Raw genomic sequence first — 23,190 nt, 5'->3', positions numbered from 1 at the left:
AGCTGCAGGGTCATGAGCAGGCAGCTGAGGAGCAAAGTTGCAGGCTAAGCTCTGACTGAGGTATCAAAAAATGTCTCTAACTGGAAGGAATTTCTGGAGGAGTGATCCTACATAAGAAAGGCAACACCAAGTGATATGTATTTATTACGCAGTCTGTGTAAGAGTCCAGACAAATATTGCTGCTGGGAGCCCATGTAGGAGCAGTGATGCAGCCTTCTCCCTCTCTGTCATCCCCCCTGCACTGCCATTTTTTAACAAATGGAGATGATCTGGTGGCTAGATTGAAGGAAGTGTGGGTGTTCATACAAAAAATGCTTTAAAGATTCAAAGTTAAATCTTTACAATAGTGTTGCTGATCTGTCTATATTACCCATGTGCATCAAAGCACAACAAGGTTTAAGTAGTTGTTATGGATTTGAATTGCCATGAGGAAATTTTGAACTTCAGGCACTGCTGCAATGTGATTTGATATGGGAAGGCAAGTTCTGACTTCAGTAAAGGTATGTGTTTGTATTGAAAGGAGAGCAATTATCCCAAGGTAATTTATTTATCTATGGGAAATCAGTTTGGTTTTTTTTCATATCAGTAAAAAGAGCACGGCTTGTGAACTGGCAACAGTACTTCAAATGTCTCCAGATGGCACTGGAAAGCCCCCATGAACCAAAAAGAAAAGAAAATTAAGACATTAAGGAAATCAACTGATTGTCATATGGCAACTTGAGTCTCCTAACTGAAAACCCACTTGAAGATAAGAAATCCCATGGAAGTGTCAATGTCTTTCAGACACAAATCTGCTGCAAATCCACTCATTTTTCCCTTTGCTTACTCCATCCAGTGATGTGCTTCCTCAACTATAACAGGGGCGCAAATCACAAGAAGGAAAAGCCCAACAGCTACATTTGTGAAGAAATACTCAGTTTGCTATGATACCAGGCAGATGAGAAAACTCATTCTGTACCTTGATAAAGCCATTTTCAAGCTGTGGTGGGTCTCCACAGGACACCGGGTGGCATGTGGGCAAACTGCCACTCCAGTTTCCAGTGGCCTCACAGGTCCGCTTCTTCTCTCCCTTGATGTAGAACCCCTTGTTGCAGCTGTAAGCCACCACTGCTCCAAAGCTGTAGTTGGCCCCACTGACGTAGCCATTGCTGATGTGGGGAGGCTCTCCACAGCGAACAGGGATGCACTGGATGCTCAAAGGAGAAGGATTCCACTGACCCCCTCGAAGGCACTCGATCTTGGCTGAAGTGTTGAGAACAAAGCCTTCCATGCACTTGAAGCTCACAATGGAGCCAGCTGCAAACCTGGCTTTACTAATGGACTCCAGGATACTGTATGAGACGGTGGATGGCTTTTCACAGAAATCAGCTATGCAGTGGGGCATCTCCCTGCCCTCTGGTGGTACCCACTTCCCTTCTGCATTGCAAAGCAGCTGAGAGTTATCAGCCAGGCTGTAGCCATCCGAGCAGAAGTAATAAGCTATATCACCAAAGAGGCGGTGGCTACTCTCTGGTGATGCATTTTCCACATGGGGTGGTTCATCACAGGACACTGCCAGGCACTGCTGATTGTTCACACTCCACTCGCCGCTGGCTAAGCACTCTATGGTTGCAGGGCCAACTAACGTGTAACTGTGGATAAGGAAACCACACAGGAAGTCAAAAACACAAGCATTGTCAGATCCCATCTACAATTTCCTGAAGCCCCTGCAGTATAAACTTGCTTGCTAGCACCCCAATACAAAAGCTATTATCAAATTCAAAAGGAAAATCTTAATGCCTACATGTCCACAGGTGAGGTATCACAATGAGGAACATCCTAGCACAGCTTGTGTATATTGCTTCTCTCTTCTCTGCCCACCTCATTACCATTTCTGAATTTCTATTTTGGTGGAAGCTACTACAACAAACCTAGTGCTGTGATGCAACAGGCCATACAATCCTCAAAGAAATAATCCCACCAAGAAATTCTTGCTCTTTAGCAGGACTGAATGGTGAAGAAATAGATGGAAAGCTCATAAAGGCCTTTTGGTATCAATTTCCTTACTGAATGAGAAACTCCTTAGCGAAGTACCCAGAAATGTTCTTGCCAATAATGCAAAATGGCAAATTGTAACAAATTCTTCCTAAAAAAAAATGTAAAAATTGTTATAAAAGCCATTAAAAAGAATTAATGATGAGTAGAAAAATAAAACCATCTTTAAAAATTAAATTCTACCAAATGATTACTGTTAGTGTAGTTGTATTTCTCTAATGTGTCTCTGGGATACAGTGATAGGCATTACTTTGTGATTACTTAAAACCTTGATGCTCCAAAATGCAACACTACAGTCACCTCTGAGTATCTTCTTCCTCTGTTTTGAAATCTCTCTGGTATGCCCTTACAGAAAACAAAGAAACAATAACTACTGAAAAATTCCCAGGAGTCTTTCCAGGTGCAGGCTGGAAACTGGTTGTTCAGATTTTGATGGTAACATCTGCAAAAGTGCTTTGTCTTATTTACAGCATTTGTTTCCAAAGCCTCATGACCAGACTCCAGAAAAACTATCTGTCATGTCCCAGTGTTTAATATGATCCACTCTATTCATTGTCACAGACAGCTGTGACCTTCTTTAAATGCTGCTATCTTGTCCAATTTAAAATGCTTGCACAGGAAGAAATTTTAGATTCATAATACAGTCAAAAACTAGAATAAGGATGCCTTGCTTCATGTTTCAAATCACATTGTGAAGCCAGCCAGTTGATATGAAAAATGCTGGCTTATCACTCTACACTTTTACATCAAGAAGGAGCAGAAAATCCTCTAGTCACTTAGGGCCTAACCTGGCAGAAGCTCCGCACACCTGCTCTGCCTTTTGGAAAGACCAGTTTCAAGAAATTCACTGGAACTGCTCGCAGGCAGTGTGCAAAGGTTCCTGCAGGACTGGAGTCCAGCATTACATTCACGCTCAACATCATCAGAAAGGAGCCTTGCCTTTGATGAAATATGGTCTGAAATGGTCATTACACCAAGTAGGTGGAAACCAAAGAAAAATAATGAACCTCAGTTAAGGAGGAGTCAGAGTTCTAAAGAAGCAGAATTTAGAATACCAGAACAGATAGTTCTCATAACACCCCAAGCAGTTTTCTTACAGCCCAAAGATATATAGGAAATTGTTTCTGAGCACGGTCTTGAGTTTACCACAGAAGTATTAGTTCTGTAGTAACTCCAAGGGAGAGAGTTTCCTACTGAATTGGTCTATCATTCCCCATGACTTCTTTCCATCCTCCTCTTCCAGAGTGCATTCAGATGCCATTAACCTACTTTAAGAAATGCCTAAGTTTCCTGTACTAATTTGACAGCCCACAAAAAATCTCCATCACATTTAATTTCCAGGGAATTAAGACAGAAGCAGTAAAAATTAATTAGCGTGCAGTTATAAAGGACTTGTGAAGCAGTGCACCAGTTTTATTCATCCTGGCTATTGGTCCAGCAGTGCTAATCTACATACCCTTCCTTACAAGTGTAAGAGACTGTGTTTCCAAAAGTAAAGTTATTTCCATCGATGACAGCATCTTTGATGGCAGGAGGGGATCCACAAGAGACAATATTGCAAGTTGGAGGTGTGCTGTTCCAGTGTCCTGAAGATGCACAGACAAGTACAGAAGGTCCCTGAAGGCTAAGACACAAAGATTGTTATTAAAGCAGTCAATTCAGTCCAGGTGAGAAACTGAGATAAAAAGAGGTGCTTTGCTTCTCACTGACTTCCTAACCACAGTGAAACCAAGGGGAGTCATCCACTGACTTCAGTAGGGGCCATAATCTCACTCTCTGTTCATGAAGAAGCATTGCTGATGCTGTGAACAAAGCTGGTCTTCACATTATTCTGGAGAGACAGGGGATACATACAGGGCCTCAATGCTCTGCACAGATATACACATAACTTCTGCTGTAGCACAGCCCATCTTTGAGCCACAAAAGACAGTCACAAGGTGCTTAAATATTTACTAAAGGTTAAAGATTGATTTATATGCCATCAGCATCGTGCCAATCTTGAGACCTGCAAATAGGCTTCACTTTGAGACTCGATTCACTCAAGGACTTAAACACTATCTTCATTCAGGAAACTGAAGAAAAAGCTCCAGTTCAGGTTAGTTTACAAAAAAAGGATTCAGTTCCTTCAGGACATAAAGAATTTTGCCACATACCTTTGAAGTTGATGGTATTTTTTTGTGTCCCTAGCTGAGGAAAGGCATGACTCAGTGCTCTAAACAGAGGTAGCCAAATACAGCCTTGAGATGCTCTGGGTGAACCCCACTCCTCTAGCTGCTATGTGAGCTGACTATGGATTCCTAGTAGGTCCCATCTCATATCTGGGAGCCCTATGTGAGTATGTGATTACCTACAATTTACTCCCAAAAAATTGTAGACCTGAACGTTTGTTTGATTGAAATGAGCTCAGGACTTAACGGAAGAGAACACTGACTTGTAACACTATTACACATACGGCACAGGTCCTTCCATGGCACTGGGCTCTGCCTACTTCTGGCAGTATGGTTAAGACAAAAAGCACGTAAGAGGTACTTGAAGGAAGAGCATGAGTCCATGCTTAAGTCCAGAAATAGTACATGAGAGGGAGAGTGTTTGTGAGGGACGCTGTTTGGGAGGGCCTCTCCTGGAGTGGTGACCACAAAAGAGGGAACATCTCTCACCAAGCTATGCTAGACAGGTAAAGAGTCATGACTAATGTGGTACTTGCTGCCTACGGCTTCAAAAAACTCACTGACACTGGTTAAACCACTGTGTGATTTAATGGGGTACAGAAAAGCCCACACTGTGGATCTACAACTTAGCACTACACTGGACTGCAGTTGAGCTATCCATTTCTGTCAACACAATTAAAACATTCAGCAAATGAGCACAGCTCCTATAGCTGCCTTCATCTGGCAAGGGAATACTTGGAGCAGGATAATTCAGAAAGCTTCCAGTCCTAAACAGGTCCATTAGAAGACCACTCATGTCACAATAAATCTGCTAGAGGTACAAACAAATATCAGGTGGGGCTGAAACTTGCACTTAAAGCCACATCTTGGATATAGCTTTACTGCATTAATTTTTAATTGCAGCACATCAAAAATGCATTTCAAATCTAATTGCTTGCAAACATAAAGCAGAATAAAAGCCTAGAATAAATACCTACAATGAAGAGTTCAAGAACTCAATTAGTAACTTCCAGAAGGTTCTTTCATCAAAAGCATTGGAAAGCAAAAGCAAAAATACTATTGGGTATGTGCTAAAGCTGCAGGGGTAAGACACTCTGAAGGCAAAATAGAGTCTTTCAAAAATAATGACAACTATTTTTCTGAATATTCAAATTATGTCTTTGGGCTTGACGGCAAAATGAAATAATTTCTGATTTGATCCTAAACTGCTTCAGTTTAGGATGAAATATAGAATGTATCTTAAAAACACATAGAATTATTTTAAAATTCTACTTCAGTACTTTATCTTTCTGAGCAATGATCCCAGCTTTGTCTCTTTTAGATGTAAGTCAGACCTTCTGGCAAGCATGCCAACAGCATTTGGCTCAGGAATGTTCCTGCCTTTACCTGTATCCATTGTCACAGGTGTATGATGCAGAAGAAAGATAGGTTGTGCCAGTGAGTGTGTATTTCCCATTGATGATATCCTGTGGGCGAGGACAAGTCACCAGTTCACAAGATGGGGGAGGATGACTCCAAACACCACTAGCGAGGCACAGAATCTCCTTTTCGCCCACCAAGTTGTATCCATCATTGCATCTGTAAGGAGAAGTAGTCAAGCAGGGAGCATTTTATGCACAATGTAATCAGTCACCTTTTTTCTCTCTTCATCCACACCAGCACACATCATTTTTCTCTGCAGGACACAGAGAAATAGTACTGGGGTAAACATCCAGCTCTGACAGCAAATAGCCACAGCTATAACCAAATGCCTTTCCACTACTTTAATCCCTCCTCTCCTTCAGTTCAACCACTCCCAATTCAGGCACACTCTCATTTATTGCCATTCTCCATCAATTAATTTAACACTTCAAACGCACTGAATTCCTACCTGTACACCACCTTATTGTGGTATGTAAAATTTGAGCTCGAAATGGCACTGTTCTCTGGAATAACTGGACCATCACAGGATATAGCTTTAAAGAGACAGGATCAGAAGAGAGGTTGAACAACACAGGTGGAAAAAACAAACAAACAAACAAAAAGGAATATCAAGATTTGCTTTGTTTTCTCTAAATAGGCTTGAAGAAGTGTAATGCCCTAGGTAAGACTAAGTTCTTGACTAAGCTATAACCAACATTTAGAGCTCTTTATCTGACTTCACCTTACTGAGGAATTCAACTAACTGGAAATAGGTAGTTGGAATTGTTCTACAAACCATATGCTTGACTGTTAAAAGGACTCCATATCCAGCCCTCCCTATAGATAAAATAATTAGATTTAGTTTTGGTTTGGTTTGTTTTTTTTTACATTGTCTCTGTCACCCCTTCATTTATACCCTGCTGCTTCAGTTCATTAGTTCTAGAAACTGCAATTATACCACATATTGGTACATGCACCAGCCTGTCCTCTCTGGCAACCACTGAAACACAGTTAATCATCATTAAGACGTTACGTTCCCACAAGTTCCTTGAGAAGAGAAGGGTGGGTGGAGAAGAAAGACACTTTCAATGCTTGCATAACAAAGAGATGAGTCTACACCTTTGACCCTTTGAAGAATCTGCATAGCAGAGTACCACTATGGATATGACAACTGCTGAAAAAGCTTCAGCTAGTGCTTACACCTCCTAAGACAACAGAGACTTCAGCATTGAGACCCAGTTCTTTTAGGACAGGGTTTCATCAGCTGCTGTGGTCTCTAAAGACACCACACTACTACTTTCCCTTATGTCTAACAACATACATTACAAGATGCCTTCCTCCCAGGAACCACACCTTCACAATATGGTACTGGATCGCTCCACTCTCCAGACTCCATGCATGTAAGTTTAGTCACTCCTGTCAGCCGAAATCCTTCTTCACAAGAAAATGTTACTTCACTGCCAACAGTGTAAGTGTCCCCAGACAAAAGGCCATGTTCAGGATTTCCTGGATTACGGCACTTCACCGGTTCTGAGGAGGGAAAAGAGAAACTACCACCAACACAGCTAAGTACCAGCTTTTATAAACAAGTTGCCGGAGGTATCTTTGGGAGTCTTCTAAAAGCAGGAAGGCAGAGCATGTGCAAAAACAGTCATAAGAAGTTCACAAGCTTACCAGATTTCCTGTGTTCTCCGTGTATGTGATGGGCACTGCAGACTTATGTGGGTAAGCTAATCTTGATATGAGAGAACCTTCTGTAACTAAGTTTGCATTAATTGTCAAGAATAAACACATCTCATAGCCACTTTTCCCTCTGTGATGGAAAGCCCATTCCAGCATATTCAGCCCTGAACAGGAAATCAGCTTTTAGCCCATCCTAAGCCACTGTCTTGTCATCTTCATGCAAAGTTTCACCTTGCTTAATGTTTTCACAGCTCAAGCCATACTCAGATGCCTGTATTCAAATATTTCTTCAGAGCACAAGTCTGATCTAAGAAGGGATTGTGGAGTCCCCTTCTCTGGAAACTTTCAAAGCCCACCTGGACGCATTCCTGTGTGGACTACCCTAGGTGATCCTGCTTCTGGCAGGGAGGTGGACTCGATGATCTCTGGAGGTCCCTTCCAACCTCTAACATTCTGTGATTCTGTGAAGGGACACATTGTGGCATGCATCCTTCCCAGGTCTTCAGCACGTGCTCGACATGCAACAGGATTTTGCATGTGTGTGTGTCTCAGCAGGAATCCCAATGACAGCCTCCCAGAGGGAGAGGTGAGCTCTCAAGAAACAGAAAGAGACACTTCATCACAGCTTCATTCAGGCCAAAGTAGCCTAGAGAGGAGAGCACGTCTGTCTTGTACCCTGGGTATCAATCACTGGCAACTGCCTTCCACAGTGGGAGGCAGGATTCTGGGCTACACAGAACCTTAGAAAGACTAACCTGACGTTTTTCTCTTCCATACCTGCACATTTTTTACCATCTCCTGTGTAGGGAGGGACACAAGTGCAAACATAGGATCCATTTGTGTTGAGACAAGATGCGTGTTCATCGCAGTCTGATCCAACTGCACATTCATCCACATCTACAAAGGGGAAACACAGAAAAGATGTCACTGGGTAGCATTTGTAATAAGCACCTGCTCTCTGTCTCACTAACTCTCAAGATGAATTGCTTTAATTAGTATGATTAAAAATCACTCTTACTTCAATCACATTTTTGATGCACTAGTAAAAATATTTTGCATTAAAATTGATACTTATGGTTTCCATATAATTTACCATACAGTATTGTGAGACATGAGAAAACCAGAGACAAACCCTATTAGCTTTCAGTCAGTAATTCAACCAAAACTATCTAGTTTTCAAGTAGTAAAAGAAAAGACATTAACTTATGTGCTGTTACTATTATTTTGGACAGACACTTTGATGGAGAATTTCTGTATTAAAAAATTGCTTGGGAAATCCTCTATACCTCAAACTTCCCACTTGTGAGACAAAAAACTTGGCCAAGAGGGAGAATACTCTGAACATAAAATATGATGAGAGCCCCATCTTTGCTTAAGAGAACTACATTAGACTAGAAATAAGAAGTGCCTGCAGTTGCCAGGAAAGTTCAAATGTGTTCAAAACATACTTTACATATGTTATTACAATCAACTATGTATATGATAGTAGTGCCCAGAAATGCCAATTGATAATTTATGTTCCAAATGGCTTGATACTATACAGCAAAAAATAATCCCTCACTCCGGAATACTTCATGTCAGCTTTTGAATCCTGACTATATAAAAGTCTTCTTGGTATGTAAACAAATTGTAAATAGCAAAGGGTCAATTTTAAAGTACCTATATGAAAAATGCTGGCATCAGGGATTATTCTTTACATAAACCAGACTGTAAAGATAGAACGAAAAATCCCTGCTACAGGACAGCTGTTGAACTAGGTATACCAGACAGACATACAGCTGGAGTTCTTTGCCCATTTCCAGGCAAAACCAAACCAAACCAAACCAAACCAAACCAAACCAAACCAAACCAAACCAAACCAAACCAAAAGGCAACTTGGTTAAAAAAGCAACAATATTTACTGAACTGATCTGTTTATTCTTCACTGTTGAATGGGTCTGCTCAGTGTAAAAATAATCCAATGATGTTCTGAAAAAAAAGAAGTGTCCTTCTGACATGGAGGATGAAAACTTCACACTGAAATCAAAGCAGCTGCCAATTACATAGGCATTGGGAGAACTCAAAGTGCTACCACAACAGAACTGGAATGACTACTCTGCCTATAATGTCTCATAAGGCAGAGAAGAGTGGAAGGACACCATGAATCAGAGTTAAGACAGCAAAGAGAATGCCCCAGGGCATAAGCGTACCAGGTTTTGTTAGCACCTGCCTGGAGCATGAATGAGAAAGGTAAAGGGTGGGTCAGGGTGATAAAGCCATTCTTGTTTTCATTCCTTCTTGTGCCTCTTCTGCTTTTATGACAGACAAGGCAAACTGGGCACAGGGCTTTTGCTTCTCAGCATCAAGTTTCCAACTGCACAGATGTCAAACCATTTGGACAGCCTTGCAGGATCTGCTCTGAGCCTGCTCAGTTTTAGGCATTAGTATTCAGTGCAAAGAAGAGCAAAGAGACGAACATCAGACTGGACAGTCTCTTTGAAGGTTCTGAAGGATTCCTAGCTATGAAATGAGATGGATTCACCCCCAAGGTGGATGGATGATGCCAGAACTAAAAGACTCCTGGCTTTACTTTTGCCCGTTATGACTAAAAGAATTATGTGCTGTACCCATATAAAATTAAAAGTCAAATACAAATCTTGCCAGGTTGTTAGAGTGCAACTTCCACATCAGGCATGACTAAGACAGCAGAAATCCAATACAACTAGCTAGTGGATTGCAGCAGGAATATGCTGAAGACATGGCCCTAACAGAACAGTCACGCTTAGTCTTCCATACACAGTACGATGCTGGTCAGTCCCACCTTTCAGCTTCTGCAGTTGCATTTGGTATACCAGACCCATTTGATGAGAAAGTAAGTTATGGTATGGCAACTGTGTGAACTGTGTCTGTAAGTACACTCCCAGCTCTCTTAATGCTGCAGTTGTTTGCTGACAGGTGTGTGTGACTAATAAACTCCTACAATGGAAGAAGGCTCAGAAGCGATGGGCAAGAGTAATCTGTCCATGACACTCAGGGAATCATGCTGGCTATGACTCACCATTGCTCTTACAATGGAGCTAACTCAAGACAAGGGAACAGGAAGGTGGTCTTTGCTTTAGGTAAACAGCTCTCAACAGTTAAGTGGATTAACTGGTGATGTAAATGCTTCTTCTTGAGTTTATTAAAAGACTGCAAATGTCTGCCTGAGTTACCCACACCAGCATGGTGGGAAACTGAGTATGTGGGTCAAGCCAAGACAGAGTGCAAAAACCAGACATCTAGTAATGAGCTTGTTTTGGCTTCAATCCATGAATTCATTCTCAGACATTGGGGATGCCTAGGGCCAACACGGTGAACACATTACAGAGTGGTAGTGGGAAAGATGTTGGTATTGAGATTAACTGTGCATTGCAGCTGCTGTGTTTTGCTAACTGGCATTTATTTGTCTTGTATTATGCAGTATACTTTGCATGTCTCTACTAATCCAGAAATCCTGTGCAGCATCAAGTGTCTTCAGATAAGTAAATCTGATATTAAACATTACAACTTCCATCTGTGGAGCACCCAAAAGAACTTGGTCAGAGAGTATAGAAACTGACAGCATGCTGAAGCAACGGGAAATGCACAGGTTAGAAACAGTGGATGCAAGGAGTCTGGGGCTAAATGAACCTGGAAGGAGAGAGAGATGGGAGTGTACAATGCAGGTTTATTAAGTAGATGGTATAGAGCACAAGAGTTCTGACATTAAAAAGTGTTATAATGTAGTTTTGCTTACACATATGCTGAGTACAGAATTTCAAGGATGTATTTTGGTGTAATTTCTGAGACTCTGGTCAGTCCTCACGATTTCAGAATGGAATCCTACCCAAACCCAAGGGCACAGGAGAACTGCAAGACTACCAGCCCATGCAGCCAGACGTACGGCAAACCTTACCAAGGCAAGATGGTGAAATGCTGCTCCAGCTCCCATTGTCCAAGCACAACATCCTGGAGTCACCCAACAAATAGTAGCCATTGTTGCAGTGGTAAGTAACAGTACTGCCAGCAAAGAAGTCCTCAGCTGAATAAAATCCATTTTCTAAAGGTGGAGGCACTCCACAGCTGATTCCTGCAACGAGTGAAAAAAGGGCACAGCTATTAGCAGAGTAGACAGACCAGCTCCAGAATAATTCCACACGAGAGCCACCACTGGAGATTTTTCCTCTGCAGCTGTGGAATCCCATGTGCAAGAGGGCCCCAACCTTTTCTGAAGTAGCTAATTGATTCTGGGTCTGGTGGAGGGTCTGGTTCTGTGGACACTTGTCAGTCAGAGACTGAGCAGGACACTCCAGCTCCACCTATTCAGCTAGCTGTGGAGAACTACATCTGAGCAGGCACTCTCCAGTCACAAGACATTTACCCTGATAATGAGTGATCCTTGGTGACTTTTAAGGAAAAAGGAAACCTAAGTTTGCCTCAATGGAGGTTCCTGCTACTTCCCTTCACTGAAAGACAAGCTCAACATTACTGTGCTTGAGCACTGCAAAACTAGCTAACAGGTTATTGCTAAGAGGTTATAGTACTGGTCTGAGACTAGGGAGCACATAAACAACAGAGACAGAGGAACTGACCTCACATAAAACCTTGGGATTCACTTTGGCTGGAGTGAAAAAGCCCTTCTGATCCCAGTTGTGCTGGAATAAGGCATCATTATACCTCCCTGCTGGAGGCTGCTATTTATTCCAGCAGAGCTGCTTCTGTGCATCCTCATTTCAGTCAAGATGGTATGAACTTACTCCAGCAGCTACAGGTCTCATCTTTGTAGCTGCATGGACTGCAGGCAGCTCCTTGCCTTGCAACTATGTGCAAGGATGACACAGTAAGACACTTTAAAGTGTTTAGAGTCAGTGGTAACAGATACCAAATTCTTGCTGTAGAAGGATAGAGCTGAAGAGCCTGTAACAAAGACAGGCTGTCAGAGGATGGGGACCTGTGCTTTTTCAGTGTCTTTGGTAGGAGGAAGAGAAAAAGGACTGTGGTAGGTGAAGATAGTGACTACAATAAGCCTAATTTAGTCAGTACAAGAATATTCTCTGCAATGCACCTTCCATTATAAACTGTGTACTTCTTTAGGCACCCACTTTCCTTCATCAGGTACTTGTACAATAGGCTGAGAAGGGCCAGTGGGTGAGTCTGGCTGTCATTCACTCAGCATGTTTTGTGGCAACTCAGGGCTGTTCAGTCTGAGCTCTGTGCTCAATAGGTAGAACTTCCAGGCCCTATACAGAGAAATCGGATGACAACACTAGCATGACTGTGGTGGGTTGTCACTGATAAGAAGAAAGAGCAAAGCTGACTCTGCCAGTGAAAATGCTCTCCGCCCAGTAGGACTTGCTTTTGGGTAAACCCTCGCACAGATGTTATTCGTTGGGCAGAGGAGGAGACAGATCCTGTACAACAAATAAAAAGGAAGACTTGAAAACTGTATCAAATTTAGATTGAACTATTTCTAAGGTACTTTTAACAAATTTGAGAATTTTCCTTCAACTACTGATCAATTTTGGGATCATACAATGCCTACTTCTGGAGCTAATCTCCTGTTCTGCTGAAATGAACAATATAGTCAGTTGCAGTCACATATGCAGTCACAGCAGAGGAGAACCAAAGAACAGGAGAAAGATGGAGAGCAGGAATCAACTAACATTGTAAACCTGGATGTATACAGCCTAGTTGATTAAAAGAAATCCTGTAAGTCTTGAATCACTTCTAAGTCCTTTCAGAACTATCTACACCTTTAAAGAAATTACTGTATAACATATTAATGCAAAGGTTTTCACTTCAAACCAGATGATTTCAGCAACAAAAATTACAATGATAGTCCAGTATTGCCTGTGTATCTTGAACATCCTTGGAGCCACTGGAGTATCAGGTTGCTGTTCCAAACAGAGTCATTTCTGCCATGGGCATGAGAAACTGTCTTAAAAAGATGTCGCAGTCTGATTGTGGCATAGTTCCTGCTTAGTAAAATATAGAAGTTCAGTTTTAAGCATATATGTATATTCTGTAATGTGGATGGATTCCAGGGCATCATAGCAGCAGGGATAAACAGGCCAGGAATAGTGATAGGGTCAAAACAAAAGCTAGGGTTTGATGCCAGTCCACTGAGACAACTCACTTTCACAGCGGGGAAAGGGCCGTGTCCACTGTCCCAGATTAAGGCAGTGCTGAACAGAGTTTCCCACTATTTGGAAGCCTGGGTCACAGGAAAGGCTCACTTTTGACCCTGGCTTTACATCAGCTGAAGAAGCCCGCAGATGTGGTATGGATCCTTGCAAAGATGGACAGTCTGTGGGAAAAATAAATGCATACAGTAAGTGACACAGCTATGTGCTGAAATCAACAGATTTGTTATCTGACTCTTTGATCTTGTATAAGTTTATCCAAGAGAAAGCTTTGGGAAATGTAAGGTATGCTACATCCTGCTCAGGCTCAAATGGTTTTGAGAATCATAAACATCTAACATCAGAAAAGGAATCTGTAGGAAAAGAGGTGATGAGGCAGTAGGCGTTTTAATACCATCCCATTATTTTTAGAATAAAAGACAAGAAAAACTTCTGACTCAACACCATCTTCACTCTTTCCCCATCTCAATTCAGGAAGCAATAAATCTCTGTCAGAGATTCCAATGAACTGCTGTTACAAAACTCTGGAATTTGAGGAATGAAAGACGGAACGTTCTAACTGTCAAATTATCAAAATAATTTATCCAAGGTTTGTAGGGCAAAGGCTGCAAGCTAGCATATTTGACCTCATAAAAGAATCTTATAATACTGTTCAGAAAAAAAGGGTTCTAGGAAATAAAGTTCTAACCAGCACAAAATATACTCTTGTAGTCTATCTTCACTCTTCCAACAACTCCTGGCAGGAAATCTGGCCAGGCTAGTACATTTCCTTTTTGAAGTTCTTCTGGACAGGATGTAGCCAAAGATTTTACCTATGGATTTAAAACAATGGATTAGGTGCTGTTTAAGGATCATGTATGAAAGAAAAGAAAAGTAAGAATATATTCCTTCTGTATCTGCATGCAACACTAGGACAGACCATTGAATAAGTGGTGTTCATCTTTTCTAGCACAAAAGGCTGAAGTACTTGTTTTTGCTGTACTAAAAGACAGCTAGCTGTGGACAGGCATGTACTTAGGCAACACTTGAAGGAATACTTGTCATACAAGCAAAATATGAAGCATAATTCTTGAAACATAATTATGTCTGTTAGTATGAATGAAAAACGTATTTATGTCACAGACAAAGGTGGGTATGAAAATGCAACCTGAGGAGGAAATGAGATATTTGTAGAAAAATGTCAGTTAGGAGCTAATGGGAACTTATATGTAGAAGATCTGTCTTCTGCAAACTCTGATAGCAATACACCACATTTCAGGAACAGAAACACAAAAATGGATCAGATAATAAAGCCATTTGTTGTTTCCAGGACACAAGTTTTGTGAATTCACTGCACTACGCTCTTCAAAACACTGCAGTCAAGACCTCCTCACACCAATACTACCAGCAGTACAGCCAAAGCAGGACAGGGCCTTGACTAACCATGTACTGACACAGGAGTTACATAGGAAAACCAAAGACAGGAGAAAGAAAGGATCACCCTGTTAGGTCAGCAGCAGATCAGTATCTTGAGAGTGTATCTAGTCAAATACTGGAATTTGAAACATAATTCCTTTAATGGCACACTAGGGGTTTCTTTTGCATTCCTACTACAAGAAACTGAAATGGCAAATGAGAATCCTTAAGCTGCTTCAGTATTGTATGTTAATCTTAAATAAATAAATAAATACATAAAATAAGGCAAAAATATTTCTACCTCACTGTCACTGATAATCTGTTAAATATAGTGCCATTCATTACATTTCTCTGTCTGGCCACCCACAGAAAAAACCTGGAGACTACAACCAGATGACATAGCACTTTTAAGATGTTCAAACACCAGAGTAAATTATATGCAACAGCAAGAACAGGCAGACAGATCCCTAATGATGGAATGTCATGTAAATATTCCATACTGGTCTCTTGGAAGGAGGTCAGATGTCCTGACGCCAACATTTATAAATCAGAAGGCTGCATAGTTGCATTGGATGCTCAGGGAGATTTCTACCACATGGAAGTACTTTACAACTGGAAATCAAAGACTGGGGCTTTGGATTCACACTGCACTGCTAAAGTTCACTGTCAGTTCACAAACAGAAAGGAAACAATCCTAGAAGGTGACTGAGATTAAGGCGTATGACTCGCACAGATCTCCCCATCATGTTTCTCACTGTCAGGGCAGATGCAATCATATCTGAGCCATGGAATGCTGAATAAAACATATGTGCCCTGAGGAGGCTAAGTATGCAGTAAAGGGATAATTAAGGACTTCCTCTTCTTTTAAGATATCAGAGAAGGAAGTGGTCTATGGAGAAAACATGGCTATTCAATCAAGAGAACATGTTAGTAATTAGGCTACTAAGACTACTTCCTCTCTTTGGCTCTGTGTTGTGGGGTCATTACAGTAATTCCCTGGCAGACAGAAAGGAATGTTTCCTTCAGCCCTGTGAAAACATGAATTAAGTAAACATGAGCAGCTCAGTGGCTGGTGCATATCTCAGCACCTAGAGTATGGGTCCAGGGCAGAGCTAGCTGGTTAGAAAGCTAGCTGGTTAGAAAGGTGTGCCCAGTTCATACTGAAGAGATGGGAAAATGCCTTTCTCAGAACAGTGACTGGCTTCTGTCAAGTATCCAGTGGATGGAATCAGCTACCAAGAATAATTTGCTATACTGTCTTTGTGAGAAATTAAGGTACACTGTGAACCTCAGCCTGAATTACTCTCACATTCCCTCTACACTGAACTCCAATGAGGTGAATTGGACTCTCCTAGAGTCAGCTTAGCTTATTCTGTTCTGCTTATTCTAAAGCTACTTTAAAGATCTCACTTCAAGAGGATGTGCTGAGGGAAACTACTTAGGCCAAAGACTGCAAACAAACTGCAAGGAATCTGTAGGGGAAAAAAAAAAAAAGGCAACGTGGAAAAGGCAGGTTTGGTCACCAACCCTCTGAAGCCAAATAGATAGTAGAGGACCAGAAAGGACCTCACAGTCCTCCATAGACAACTTCTATTTCTACTGCTGTCTACTTGGCAACAGAACAACCTATGCTGGTTTACCTATATAAAATTAATGTGCAAGTGCATGACCAATTAAAGTACTCAATGAAAAATCTTTAAGAAGGGACCATGCCTTTTTGCTTTTCACTAGGCAACTTATTTTGGCACCTTGCTTTCCTTTATGGCTGAGAATAGGAAGGTAAGATTTACTGAATAGCTCCAGCTGTCCACAACAAAACTGACAGTAACAGATAATTATAGTGGTTTACTATCCCAAGCTCTAACATGAATGAGGTAAAAATTTTTTAGAAAGCTTACTTCTCTCACCTCCCTGTCTGGTCTCACATCTGTCTTTTCAGACGAGTAACATGGGTACAAAAAATAAAAGGCAGGATTTTCTTTCTTGTCCTAACTGTATTGCACTTGAAGCAAACAGCAATTTAATTAATCCTGTCATTAGGGACAGGAGACTAGAGGGAAAGACTTAGAAAAACTGCACTTAAATCTCTTCATCAGCATACCCTGTAAAAATCACACATATACTTTTCAGCTTCAAAACTGCTTGTGAACAAAACCTTTGAAATTTGACTTGGCAATGCAACAATTGGTGACTCCAAAGCCAAAACCAGTAGCAGACTGCTGGGCAGTTCTGAACTTAGCAGAAATCCAAAGTAGCAAAGAAAAGGAGAAAGAAGAAGAGAAGACATTTGGATGCTGGAAGCAAAGGTTCTGCTTTTTGGTTCTTTTTATTATTTCTTATTTGGATCTTGTGTTAACAAACAGTGCCAAACCACCAAAATCTTAAAAAACAGAAGAGCAAAACCTTTTAACTCAAAGACCCTTCTTCCATAAAATGCCTCTAACTCTGAGCATTAGATCTTACTGCTGAAGTGGTACCAACAGTTTCATTACTTCTGACCTTCAGGGTTCAATTACTAATGACCAGGAAGCGGTGAAGGAGCACAGTTTCAGATGCTATGAAACTGGGAGGCCCAGTCAGTATGCTCATGGACAGAGTTGCATCCATAGGGACCTGGACAGGCTGGAGGAATGGGTCAGCAGATCTCACGAAATTCAACAAGAGCAAATGGGAAGGAAAAACCTTGGGAAGATACAGCCTGGGGAAAGCCTAGAGAGGGAGCAGCTCTGGGGAAAGGGACCTAAGGGCTCTGGCAGGCAGTAAGCTGAGTATCAGCCAGTTGTGAACTCTGGCAGTAATGAGGACCAACAGCATCCTTTTCTGTGTGAATAGGATTGCAACCAGAAAAACCAAGGCAGGAATTCGTTCCTTTTTCTCAGTGATTATTAGACTGGAGTATTGGAATCCATTTTGGGCTCTTCAGTATTCTTAAGAAAGACACTGACAAGCTGGACCAAGTTCAGGGTAGGGCATCAAAAAGGTGATGGGCTGGAGCATTCGCCCTGTGGGGAGAGGCTGTGGGATCACAGCTGATTCAGTCTGGATCAGAGACAGCTTTGGGGACATCTAAGATCAGCCCCAAGTACCGATGGGGAGGTTAATTAAGTATATAGAGTAAGGCTCTTCACAGCAGTGCAGTGGGTGGGAGGCAGAAACAGCATAAATGAAAGTGGGAGGTCCCAACTAGATATAAGGAAAAAAAATCACTCTGAGGATAACTGAGCGCTGAAGCTTGTCCCACAGAGAAGCTGAGGGTTCACTGTCATTGCAGACATCTCTTTCTGTGAGAAAGTTTAGTGGCCTTTGCTTTTGGTACTTGAATAAAAGTAGCCTAATATTCAGTTATGCTGCACTTTAGGACTTTCCACGGGCCTATACAGCTCAGATTTTTCATAGTTATCTAATGCATTGACAGAAATTCTGTTGCCTCCCCTCTAAAGTTTTACTTCAATGACTTTAAGTGCCTTCAAACAGTAGGATGAGGGAACTGTAACCTGTAAAACAACCTCTTAGCTCATTTATTTGGTTTTCCCTCTCTTCTAACATGACTGATAGCTTTTGTGTATGCCATCACTTCTCTTTAAAGGCAACATAATACAGAAGGGCTCAAACAAGAAGGTGACTCAGTGTTGATTTTACCACAACTAATTTTGCTTTAAGAAACTACTTATTACACTAAGCTTATTGCCCTAAGCCAGAGTTTGACTGGGTCCCCACTGACTTCTGTGGAAACGAGGTCTATCCAATATGCTAACTTGGAATGCCTTCTCAATTGTTCATCCTGTGCTCAGAGCTCTGTGCTCAAACACTGCACTCAGGACTTACCTGCTGCGGAGACAGGACATAATCCCAAATGTTGAGCTGGCTGAGGGAGCCCACGAAAGATTCAGCTGGGTTGAACCCTTCCCCTTTCTGATCTTGCTCTTGACCCAGTACAAGTGCACCACCACCTACACTCATAGAGAATTAGAAAAGGGATAGGAAACAAACCCTTGAAACAGAGATCCCCAAGATTAAAAGTTAAGAAAACCCAAATAATTATGTTATTAAGATTTTGTAGTGTAGGAGACCAACCACCCTCAAAGCCCTGGGTAGTACTATGCGAGAGTGAGGTAAGTGAACATAACAGTTTGGAAGTGACTCTCAAATACACATTAATACTAAACTCAGGCTGAGGAGAGCCTTTACCTGGCTGTTTCAGGCATAGTACTGGCTCTAAGAGACCAGTTCTAGCTCAGTATTTGAAGCATATTATTACAGAGAAATGCAAAATGCAGTTTTGAATAGGTCCTGTTTTGGACAAAAGCTCAGAAAGTCATAAAGGACAAATCTGATTCCACAATGTCAGAACAAGTTATATTTCCTCTCCTTGACCAGTAGCACAGTGGTCGTGCTGTGGATTATTAGAGGTTGTGTGGACAAGGGCAAAACGTAAGGAGACTGCACACTTCCATGGATCTTATCTCTGGAAGTAACTCCAATGTAATTTGGAACAATGGGGACAAACATAAGGTACGCAGACTAAAATGCTTCAAGTTTTTTTTTTTTTAAACTCCATGTAAATTTGGATGTGGTAGTATGAAAATACTATCAAAACCAAATGTCTTTGCAGCAATTTAATACAAGGTCTTTCAGAGTTTTTCAATGCTGAAGGTATTCCTTTGGTGAGGTTGTGCCTCAAATATTGGGTTCAGTTGTGGTCCCCTCACTATAAGAAAGACATTGCTGGAGTGTGTGCAGAGAAGGGCAATGAAGATAGTGAAGGCTCTGGAGAAGTCTAGGAGGAGCAGCTGAGAGAACTGGGGTTCTTTAGTTTGGAGAAGAGGGGTCTCATGGGAGACTTCATTGCTCTTTACAACTACCTGAAAGGAGGTTGTAGTGAGGTTGGTGCTGTCCTCTTCTCCCTAGCGGCAAGTGACAGAACAAGAGGAAATGGCCTCAAGTTGCACCATGCGAAGTTCAGACTGGGTATTAGGAAAAATACTTTTACTGAAAGGGTGGCCAGGCATTGGAACAGGTTGTCCAAGAAGGTGGTGGAGTCACCATCCTTGGTGGTGTTAAAAAAAAAATGTGTAGACATGGTACTTTGGGACACAGATTAATGGCCATGGTGGTGTCAGGTTTATGATTGGACTCTATGATCTTAGAGATCTTTTCAAACTGAAATGATTCTATGATTCTGTGTCTTCTGATATTACTGGAAAGACAGCTGATCACAGGAAACAATGAAACAACAAAAGCTACCTTGTTAGGAAAAAAATGCAAGCATGACTTCAAAAATATGTCTGAAAGTAACAGAAGAAATCTAAGTCAATCAACACTGAGCACTCATTAGTACGGGAAATTCCAGTTAAATTTCAGTTTGTTGCGTGAGAAACCATTCTCAAAAACCCATTCCAAAATCAGCTCAGCATAGGCTCATTTGTGGACTAAACTCTGCCAGCCTCAAAACAAGCTACCTACTAGTTCATCCTAGAAATAGGCTCTTTGTCTTCAAAGAGGCTGCGTGAGAGAACTGTCCTCATGAACAAGAATCGCAAACATGATCTCTGCATAAATGCTGAAAATGTAAAAACATACCAAAAACACCAAAATAAACATTTCCTTGCAGACACAGCAAATTCTGCAATAAAATCAGAATGAAGACAACAGATCTGGTGGCACCTAAATAAAGCATACCAGGGATTTTTGAGCCAACAGAGAGCCCACTGCCTCCATCAGACAGTTTTCCATCGATGTACACTTTCCATGCTCCATCTGTGCATGTCCATGTGACAGCAATGTGATGCCAGTTACCGTCGTTCACTGAAGGACAGTCTGTGATCCTCTCTTTGCCATTTACATAAAGAACCCAGCTGCATGGAAGGAAGATAAAGGCACACTCAGTTGCATGTGGGAACTTTAAAAGCTTGTCCCACATGACTTAAGAAAACGTTACTTGCCAAATGAGGTAACTGTGTCTACAACACAAAAGCAATCTCTCTCTAAAGATCATCTTATGAAATATCTCACTTGGAAGTTATGGTCATCATATGCAAAGCATAGTCATATAAGTAATGAGCTCTTGTACCCAAACATGAAGACTCAAATCACAACTGTATAGTGAACTCTTCAACCTGCCCCTTGGATCCATCCCTGCTTTTGGAGTCACACACTTACTCTGAGTGCTGAGCTCCATTTTATCCAACTGTTATCACAATGTGTCATTTAAATGATGTACACGCAGTCAGACAAAAAGGATCCTGCTTGCTGAATTTCAGTGTTTTCTTGGCATTATTATTCTATTTGGCAAAAAGTGAGTGAAACAAAGTGAGGAATAAAACAAAACCACAACTCCAGCTATGGAGTTTGAATGCCGATTTTCTACCCTGAAATACATGAAGCTGATATTCAGACTTCTGGTCTACGTTAACTTTATGAATTCAAGAAAGGAATCTCTAAGCTACAGAAAAGCAAAATTATTATTTACCCATTGTAATCAGTTAGAAGAAATGCATTATCACTTCCATTCTCCACTGCATAGGAAATGGGAGTCCCATAGTTTGTGGTGTCAGCAGATTTCATCCAGAATGCACAGGTGATGTCACCAAGGGATGGGAGAACACCATCAAGCATGACATATCCATAGACCCCAGAGACTTCAAAATCAAGATTAAAGCCAGAGGACTGTTCTGGAACAAAGACAAAGAGTTTTCAGAGTGACATTCCTGAAAACAGGAAAATAACCAAATTGTATCTAAGCAAATGCAATAAAATGAACACAGCACATCTACAAGAACTATGCACTTTGGATTCATGAGAGACAGAAAGAATATAGAGCAGTCTAACTACAATCAGCATGCAGTTTTCTAAGGCTTGAAAACACACACAGTTTGACCTCCACTTCAAAAGCTGATTATCTAACAATGACCATGAACCTTGCTTTTCAGTCCCCTGTCAATGAAATTAAATACCATCTGCCACTCTAAAACCCAAAGAGGTGTGATTAGCCAGTAGTTCCATTTTATTCACAAGAATCAAGGTTGGGAAAGAAAAAAAAAAGATAAAGCTCAAAATATACTGTCCTGGTATGGAACAGCATTCCTGTGCTGCTCTTCCCTGCAGAGACATACATTACAAGGATTCTGGATGTAAATGTATCAAGTGGAGCTCTCATGAAAACTGGGTGGTATAAAACTTTGACACAAGACAGCAAATCTAAATGACCTCTACATACTCTGCTGTCTGTAAAATCATCACAGGCTCTTCAGCTTTCATTTAAAGATTCAACAGATACCACTGTAACACTTTACAATTTCCATAAAGCAGCTAAAAGACAAATGGATTTGAGTCTTGTGGTTGTATGGCCCAACTCCAGCATCATCCAGGAAGCTGCACTAGGTGTGACCCATTTTTTAATCTGATACCCTCTTGCCTGTAGGGAACTTGATATCCTAGGACCTCCAAAGTTCAGACTACCACACATTAATCTCTAACTTTGTAATGTAAGGCCCTATGTGAAATACAGCAGACAGAAATTAACGCAGATACACAGAGCAAATAACAATTAAACTCGGTAGGCCTGTTCAGAATTAAAAAGATAGAACAGTGCCTTAAAAAAAGAAAAGTAATATAAAGATGGCATAGCACACAATGCTGTTACTTGTTTGTTATTACAGTTGTTAACACTGCAATGACTCAGGCTCCACTCAGGCTCTCAGAGTCCCCCCACCCTGGCTGCTTTCTGGATAACCTGTATGAAATCAGCCCAGCCAGTGCAAATCTTGCCCAGAGACTTAGTCAAGCCACCTTTTTCTGACACTCGGTCCTGTGTACCTGTTTCACACCTGCTGCCTGTAAAGCCAGGGGGACATTTACAAACGTACGAGTTCAAGGCATCCACACAGGTGGCTTGGTTTAAGCAGGGACTAGATTCACAGTCATTGATGTTCACTTCACAGTTTATTCCAGTGTACCCTGGCACACACAGACACCTATGGAGCAAAAGAGAGGCATATTTCAAAGGTAGCTAATGTCATGACAGAGAATCCTGACCACAAGGTCAGATTGGTCAATAGGAATGACACGCACTGAAAAAAAAAAACCAAAACCAAAAACCCAACCCAACCAACCCAAACCAACCCCAAAAAAAAGGAGGAAAAAACCCCAAACAAACAACAAAAACAAAAAACCTAAGCAAAACAAAAAAACAAACCAGAAGAGATGCTACAGAATTAATAGAGGTTTCGATGCTGTTCTTTTAACTACATTTGTATTCCATTAGCTGCAGAGTATTTCTTCTTGATAGGCACAAACAATATTTAAACACAGTGCTTGCCGTCTTTCATATGAAACTTGAAGAAGCAATTGTTGCATTCCTGTGAGTGAAG

The 23,190-nt window shown here is 41.3% G+C and overlaps 1 protein-coding gene across 1 annotated transcript in view; it reads right to left on the bottom strand.

Annotated features, from left to right (window-relative positions):
* The window catches only part of SVEP1 (sushi, von Willebrand factor type A, EGF and pentraxin domain containing 1), a 147,187-nt gene that overhangs the window by 34,165 nt on the left and 89,832 nt on the right, over window positions 1-23,190 (bottom strand). The window contains exons 25-37 of the mRNA XM_054397853.1: window positions 22,637-22,794; window positions 21,291-21,492; window positions 20,501-20,676; window positions 18,647-18,771; window positions 14,115-14,238; window positions 13,420-13,590; window positions 11,200-11,373; window positions 8,064-8,183; window positions 6,957-7,133; window positions 6,073-6,157; window positions 5,589-5,780; window positions 3,491-3,658; window positions 959-1,631 (exon numbers count right to left, since the gene is read on the bottom strand). Coding sequence (XP_054253828.1) covers window positions 959-1,631; window positions 3,491-3,658; window positions 5,589-5,780; window positions 6,073-6,157; window positions 6,957-7,133; window positions 8,064-8,183; window positions 11,200-11,373; window positions 13,420-13,590; window positions 14,115-14,238; window positions 18,647-18,771; window positions 20,501-20,676; window positions 21,291-21,492; window positions 22,637-22,794 — 2,545 coding nt within the window. The remainder of the gene's footprint in view (window positions 1-958; window positions 1,632-3,490; window positions 3,659-5,588; window positions 5,781-6,072; window positions 6,158-6,956; window positions 7,134-8,063; window positions 8,184-11,199; window positions 11,374-13,419; window positions 13,591-14,114; window positions 14,239-18,646; window positions 18,772-20,500; window positions 20,677-21,290; window positions 21,493-22,636; window positions 22,795-23,190) is intronic.

Source organism: Indicator indicator, chromosome Z (assembly GCF_027791375.1).
Source record: "Indicator indicator isolate 239-I01 chromosome Z, UM_Iind_1.1, whole genome shotgun sequence".
Lineage (NCBI taxonomy): Eukaryota > Metazoa > Chordata > Aves > Piciformes > Indicatoridae > Indicator > Indicator indicator.
The sequence above is the reverse complement of the archived record's forward strand: the minus strand, read 5'-3'. Positions and strand labels throughout refer to the sequence as shown.